Below are 7978 nucleotides of genomic sequence, written 5' to 3'. Positions count from 1 at the left end.
TTAAGGGTTAGGTTTAGGTTAGGTTTGGGGGGGTTAGGGTAAGGTTTTCGCGTTAATTTTAACTTTACCGCTCACAGCGTGATGTTTTCGTCACGCTGTGATGACGTCAGGTACGCGCTTTCGTTGAGCGCGCTTTAGTCTACCGCGGTTTTGTGGTGGAATCAGCAGAAAGAGGGAGGCAACTTTGACTCCCATCCAAGAAGCTTGCAGGGGTCCCTATAAACTACAGTGTATCTGCGGGTGTGCTCCTGTTGTACATCTACTATGGGGTATGGAGATCTCTGGGCGGCAACAAGTTGAAAAACCTAGCCTATTGGTCCTGTCTCATTCCCTGGGATCCCACCTGGGCCCAAGGAATCCTTAAGTGGGACTCAACCATGAGGGTCTGGTTACTGCTCACTGTGCATAGACTAAATATCCCTGTTTCTATGAGCACATGGAAGGAAATGTTGGACTGCATTTCTCTGAGGAATGGATTTTAGCCAGGATCAGTTTCCAAGGACGTTTTTGTTCTGGTCAACTGAGCAGAGGTAATTTCCATATAAGAATGTGGCTTATGGGATGACAGTTTCTCAACAAGAGAGAAGGGTGGAAGGTGTAATTATACTTTTCTTTTTTCAATTCCTTTCCTGCTTCTGTATCCATTCTTTGTTTTGTTTGATTTATATATTTTATTAGATTAAATTTTTTCTAATTAAAAAAGAGAATGTGTATCAAATAAAGAGACAGTCTTGATGCCTGGCCTTGCAATTTCCTTGGCAAGGATTTTGTATATTTTATTAGATTAAAATTTTGAATTAAAAAAAAGGAATGTGTATCAAACAAAGTGTGGCACATTGTTGCACGCGCATCTGTATTACCAACCTTTGTTCCCAACCCTTTGAAAGGCCTTTTGGAAACATTTCTCTTACCACATGTAGAGAGTTATCTCCTCTTCCCAAACCCCCCTTTTTCTAGCCCTGCTGGGTATGTGACTTTCTCACTTTGATCTAATGGAGACTTCTGAGTATGCAAAGTTACAGACACACAAGACATTTAGCATGGGTATGCTTGGGCAGCACAAATGAAGTTGACTCCCTTTGAGTCTCACACCCATTGAACCTCCCAGGTCCTAAATCCTTGAGAGCCACAGGCAATCAGTCATAAAGTTTTGGGATGTAGAGAGGTTTTGATCATCCACTGGGTCACCCCAAAGAAAGTACAGGAACCTATACATCAGCTTTCTGCAAACTAGTGCCCTCCAAATCATTTGCTCAAACTGGGAGTAATAAATCTAACTCCTGTTGGAGATTGGAAGGCTGCTTAGAGCAATTCTTCCCTCTAGTGAGGTTTAGCCTCTGCAAGGATGCAGATAGAAATGATCTCCCATATCTACCCAGGGAGAAAAAAGGCTGGGATTATGCCTGTGGCATTTTTATCATCTACCATGATAAAAATGCAAGGGAACACCCCCAAAATATTTTTACGTAATTGCCCCATAAATAAATATTCAGGAACTTCTGCTGCTGAAGCCTTTATCAAACTAATATGTTCCAATTTTTTCTTTCCTACTTCCTGTCTAATACATGACATATTTGCCTAAAAAAATTAAGCAAATTCTTTGTAGTCAAATTAAATAATCAATTTCTCAGCTGGACTTATAATGGGACATTAGAAATGAAACTCAAGCTTTGTCTACACTCATCACTTTGGGTCCCATGTGGATTTTCTTGTGTACGATAAGGTTGGAAGGTTACCTGCAGCACCATGCACTCTTGGGGCACTTAAATGGTTTCTCCCATGTGTGTATGATTTAGAAGGCTATCCTTAGTACTGAAATCTTTCCACAGTCTGGACACTCATATGCTTTCTCTCCTGTGTGACTTCTCTGGTGTCTCACTAGGTGAATTTTTGACTGAAAACGTTTCCCACAATCAGGACATTCAAATGGTTTCTCTCTGATGTGAGTCCTCTGGTGTCTAACCAAGCTGGAATTATCACTGAAATATTTCCCACAATCAGGACATTCAAAGGGTTCTCTCCAGTGTGAGTCCTCTGATGAATCACCAGGCTTGAATTCCGACTGAAACCCTTTCCCACAATCAGGACATTCAAAGGGCCTTTCTCCTGTGTGAATCCTCTGGTGTATAACCAACCTGGAATTTGACTGAAACTTTTCCCACAATAGAGACATTCAAAAGGTTCTCTCTCCTGTGTGAGTTCTCTGGTGTTTAACCAAGTTGGAATTATCACTGAAACATTTCTCACAATCAGACATTCAAAGGGTTTCTCTCCTGTGTGAGTCCTCTGATGAGTCACCAGATGGGAATTTTGACCAAAACTTTTCCCACAATCAGGACATTCAAATGGTTTCTCTCTTGCTTGAGACCTCTGATGTCTAACCAAGCTGGAATAATCACTGAAACATTTCCCACAATCAGGACATCCAAAGGGTTTCTCTCCTGTGTGAGTCCTCTGATGAGTCACCAGGTGGGAATTCTGACTGAAACCTTTCCCACAGATAGGGCATTCAAAGGGTTTCTCTCCTGTGTGAATCATCTGGTGTCTCAACAAAAAAGAATTCTGAATAAAACTTATTCCACAATCTGGACACTCATATGGTTTCTTTCCTGTGTGTGAGTCTTCTGGTGTATCACCATTTTGGAAGTCTGACTGAAACATTTCCCACAGATAAGCACATTCAAAGGGTTTATCTCCTGAATGAGTCCTCCGTTGTCTCATGAGTAGGTAATTTCAATGAAACTTTCACACAAACTGGACACTTATATGTTTTCTATCTGGTGTGAGTCCTCTAATGTATCACCATGTTGCCATGCTCACTAAAGTATTATCATATTGGGAGCACTTGTATTTCTTCTCTCCTGTCTGGGTCCTTCCATGAACCACAAGGAAACTGTTGTGACCAAAGCTTTTGCCACATTCAGAGTATTTATATGACTTTCTCCAGTTTGTATACTCTCGTGCATAATCAGCTGTGATTTGCAAGTTGTATCTTCCCCACAACAGGCACGTCTATGGAGCTTTTATTCCACTGATATTCTTGAGGATGTCAAAAATGTGTGTGATCCCTTGTTTAGCGGTGCTTTGATTCAAGCCTTTTTCTTCCTCCAGGGCAAGGGCTGCATCACTATCTGCCTGACGTGACTATCCAAGTGAACTTCCCTCTTCACTGATTTCCAGATATTTCCCTCTTTTGCTGAATGGAAAATAACCTCCCTTGACTTTCATATATCTTTTAGATCCACATACTTCCAGCTAGAAATCTCTTCTTTATTCTCTCTCCCTTGTTTCTCTCCTGCTGGCGAAGGGAAAAAATTGTGTGGTTTTCTGAAGGAAATGGAAAATATTTTGATTTCTGGTTCAATTTTCTTTCTTTTTCAATGGTGCTTGTTATTCTTATTTGTCCAGAGTATTCTCATTGCCATCTTCTTTGCCAATAGATTCAAAGAAAAGTGTAACTTTAACTGTGTATAAAATGGTTGCAGAAGATGTGAAAAAGAGAAAAAAGTATACATTACAATGGATAAGCAAACATGCCACAATATTAGAATATCCTCTTACATTATTATTCATTTGACACATGGAAGACTACCAAGATTCAAGTTAAAATGTCCATTCAACATGAAATTTACTTGTTGACTTCAGGCAATCACAATTTCTTAGCACTGCAAAGGGCTACCGTGTTTCCCAGAAAATAAGACCCACCCAGAAAATAAGTGCTAGAATGACCTTTAATATGTGCTAATATAAGCCCTACTTCAAAATAAGCTCTAGTTAAGAGCCTGCCTAATACATCCCAGTCTGTTTTTGTTTGCCTGGGGTCATTGTCACAGCTGTGATGGGGTTGACAGCTATGTGGACTGTCTCGCAGGCCAGATCTCGTGCCTCCCCCTGTGTCTGCGTCTTCTGCTGCTATGGCGGTAAGGTAGCCTGAATGTCAAGAAAGCCGGTGGCGGAGGAAAGCCGAGGCTGCCTCTTTTCTATCCCTGCCCTGAATCAAGGAATCTGGCAGGCAGGCAGCACTGGCTAGGGCCTCAATAATCAGCTTCTCTCTCTCCCCCTCAGCGTGGAAGCTGTGTCCAGAGGGCAGGCCTGCACTCCCCCACAGGCTTTACCAGATTTCTCTTCCTCTTGAAAGAGTGGGAAAGAAAGCTGGGCGTTCCGAGACCTCCCACTCTGACTCAACTCAGGTTTCACTTGGTGGGGGAGGAAGGCTTTGGAAACTGCCTTTTCATTTACATTCATCATCAATATTGTAATCCGTCCTTTATTTTTACAAAACATGATTTGTATTTACCACGATTAGCCTCTTTGAACGCCAATGGAAAGGCATGATATGAATTCCACGCATGACCCACGGAAAATAGAGACACTCACATCCTCAATGCTCACCATGCTTCCTCACTTTGGGGTGCACCACTGTTTTATGGGTGCTGCGGCAGGCTGCAGTTCCCATCACTTTCAGGAAGACTTGTGATGAAAAAATAGAGACATCCTCTGAAAATAAGCCTTATGGGTCTTTTGGACTCTTAAGATCCAATCTTATTTTTTGGTCAACTCCTTCCATGGGTGAGGTCTGCGCTTTCAGTGCTAACCGGGACTGATCTGGCTGTCTTCGAAAACAGTAAGGGCCAACAACCTCTTTAGAGTCAGGTGATGAAGTTGCTTTCGAGCCCGCCAATGTTTTTGCATTTAGGTCCTCTTCCCTCTCTCCCGACTTCTAAAGAAGACAGAGAGGTGGGAAGTACTTCCTATGCAACTGTAATCTATGAAACTTGCACTTGGCAATTTCTCTGCCCCATTTTGGCTGTTGTGTGAGGTGTTCCGAATGGCTATATAAAACCTTAGCAATGCTTTTCTATTACCAACAGAAGAAAATACCAGTAAATGTAACCATTACAAAACATCTGGGCAATGGTGGATGGGGCAAGCTCCATGGTGTTGCACTGCACTGCAAGGGAGAAACAGGAAATGGAGCGGCTGATGTGAGGGAAGGAGGCTGCTTTACTTTCATCTTCTCATTTCTCCATTGCAGTGCAGCACCCAGGAGCTGGAAGATGGGGATGGGCTACACCTTCTCCTCTTGGCCCACCATATAGAAGTACGCCCTAATTTTCAAGTAAATATATAAGCATCTTATACACAGAAAAATAGGGTATTTTTAAAAAGTGTTTGCTTTAAGCACTGTTGAATCTGGTTAATACACAGATGTGACACCATGGCAAGATATGGAAGTAAAAAAACAAAAATCCTGAAAAAAACCAGTGGCAGATTCAGTCTAATCTTATTGCCAAGAATGCCAGAAGAGTTTCCCTTCAGAAGTTGTGGGGCTCCATCACTGGGGCTTTAACCAGACAGGACAGTCATTTGTCTGAAATGATATTGGATCTCCTGCTTGAACAGGACTTCGGAATAGAAGACCTCCAAGGCCCCTCCCAGCTCTGTCACAAACCCTCCAGTGATGGGAGCACCCACAACCTCTGGAGGGAAGCCATTCCCAAAGAATCCACCTTCACTTGGAAGAGACTTTTCCAATCTTCCCACCAGAAGGAAAATTGCAGTTTCACAGCGTGCAGCCCCAGTGGGCTTAAATTCGGGGAGGGAAGGAACCTGCAGCAGCAGCAGCTGAGATGCTTCAGCCCAGTTGCTTCTCTGCTTCCAGGACTCTCCTCCCACCCACTCACCTTCCAGCTGCGGCTTCAACCCTGGGAAGAGGAGAAGAGCCGCTCTGCACAACACTCTCCTCCATGAATGATCCGGAACAGGAAGTTCCTCTGCGCTTCTCCTCTCCCATCCTTCCTACCTATGCAGTACTAGATGGTTTTAACTCCTTCAAGGTCAACCACAGACATCCTTTGCTGTACTCTCAGCTTCTAATCACAGGTGTTGCCCTTTTGATCTCCATCTCCATATAGAAGGCAGAAAAACACACTTGTCCTGTTTCTACGTTTGCAAAATGTTTCCACTGATTAACTGCTATCAAGTCGGTTTGACTTCAAGCAACCGGCCTTGAAACTGAGCCAAGTGAAATAGTGAAATGTGATGTTAGGGTTAGAGTTGCAAAGATTACTGGTAGCTATTAGCCCTAAAAGTTCATGAAGGTTTTATAGGATTACACAATCAGCTTTCTTAGGGGTGACTCTCAGTGGAGATCAAAACCTCTCTAATACCCCAACACTTTATGACTGATTTCCTGTGGCTCCCAAGCACCTTCAGGCCAGACACTCTAAGGGAGCCAACTTCAGTCCTGCTGGCCAGGGCTGCATCAAGAGCACCCAACCTGAAGCTTGATTCCTGGAGAGGAAATTTTATATCTGCTAAATGCTAAATGCCATACGTAAATTCTGTAAATCTGCCTGCATGGAAATCTCCATTCGGTCAGAGAGAAAAATATGCAGCAGGCCATAGAAAATGGGGGCTAAGACAGCTGGGGTGATTGTCAATATATAGTAGAAGAAATATTTTTAAAATAGAGTTTTAAAAGAAAACAAAAGGGAAGAGTAGAATATCCCACCAAAGCATATGGTGTGACTAATAACCAGGCTAACCTTTTTAGAGGGACAGCCTGCACTGTCATTTTCAATGCAGATCCAGTCAGATCCAGATCCAAATAATGTTCCTCTCTTTGTAGGGAATATTTGGAAAACTTTACAGAAATTTTCACCTTTTTAAAAAGGAAAATGATGGCATGGTATAATATGTCATGTGTTGTTATCCTTTGCGGCTTATTGGCTTATTTTTAAGAATTGCTAAAGACCAGATGACTTTTGGAGTTTGTATTGTATCTTAATTTCCAGTTTCTTTTCTTTTTAAAAAAATGCCCCTTACCAGAAGTAAGTTTATGCAGCTGCTTTGTAACTATTTTCTTTTCTTTTTTTGAAAAGTTCTTTATTCTCTTACATAAGTTGTAGGTATATGTTCACATTCTTCTTTACATTAAAAAACCCATTGTATATGTGGAATCCTCATCACTGAGCAAGAGTTGGGAAATGAGCTTCACATTACCTTATTATTAATTCCATTTATTATTAAACTTAATCACTGTCCACCTGGCAGTTTGAGGCAACCTCTGAGCGCCTTGCCCTAATGTTCATAGCAACACTGACAATACCCATTTTTTTTCCCCTTGTCAAAACTACGGATACTTCTAACATGATGCATTTTTTAAAATGAAACATTTTCAACTGTACATTCCCCCACCCTCATGTCAAGGCAGCAAAACAGAGAGGTTTGTCCCTCTTCTGTGTGACAGTGGTGGACAGCGTGGCAAAATGCCCCGCCTCCCGTCCTTCCCCAACACGAGGATCAGAGATCTTCAAAAGAGGAGGAGGAGGGTGTGAGGCCTGGTAGGGTGGGAAGTCAGACCTAAGGACTGCAGGGACCCCCGGGAGAAAAAAACTGTGGAGAACCTGGGGGGGTTGAAGGCCAGGGTTAGGAAACAGAGCTACAGGGTATCTTGAAGGATGGGGGAGCTCTAGAGATGCCTGTGGCAGGCAAGCCCGGCCCTGCTCTAGGCCTCCATGAGTTTTCCCCAGCCCTGAGGTACCCGATAGTCTACTTAGTGACTCACACCTTCAATTAATGGCTGCATTAGAGGGAGCAGGGGGATCCGGGTAATTAAGGAAATCAATCTCACTTAACAGCCGTTGCAACCATGCAACCGTATCGCAAGGCCATACAGTGTATCTTGAGAACTAGTTATAGACTGGCTGGGGAATTCTGTGGCTAAAAATCTGGAGGTAGAGAATTGGAACTCCACATATGGGAGTTACATAATCAATATAGAAACTATTGCCCAGGAACTATGAGGAATTTCACTACTTCTACAAAAGGAAATATCCAGAAACTGTTGCCGATAACCAGAAACAAAACATTCTGCTCATCACCAGAAAACTTAGCCTTTTTCCATTTCCTTTTTCTCTCCATCTATATGTCTAATCCTGAGACCTGTTTGAGTAAAAAAGAATTAGGCCAGAAT

General features: G+C 42.6%; 1 protein-coding gene across 1 annotated transcript; it reads right to left on the bottom strand.

Annotated features, from left to right (window-relative positions):
• Nucleotides 1-1792: 1792 nt before the first annotated feature.
• Nucleotides 1793-3095, bottom strand: LOC116502446 (zinc finger protein 572-like). Its single transcript, XM_032208337.1, has 3 exons — nt 2437-3095; nt 2248-2370; nt 1793-1894 (listed from the first exon to the last, which is right to left on the bottom strand). Exons 1-3 carry the CDS (start codon nt 2719-2721, stop codon nt 1793-1795), a joined length of 510 nt encoding a protein of 169 aa, XP_032064228.1. The 5' UTR covers nt 2722-3095.
• Between the last annotated feature and the right edge of the window lie 4883 nt (nt 3096-7978).

The sequence above is a fragment of the Thamnophis elegans genome, chromosome 2 (genome assembly GCF_009769535.1).
Source record: "Thamnophis elegans isolate rThaEle1 chromosome 2, rThaEle1.pri, whole genome shotgun sequence".
Lineage (NCBI taxonomy): Eukaryota > Metazoa > Chordata > Lepidosauria > Squamata > Colubridae > Thamnophis > Thamnophis elegans.
The sequence above is the reverse complement of the archived record's forward strand: the minus strand, read 5'-3'. Positions and strand labels throughout refer to the sequence as shown.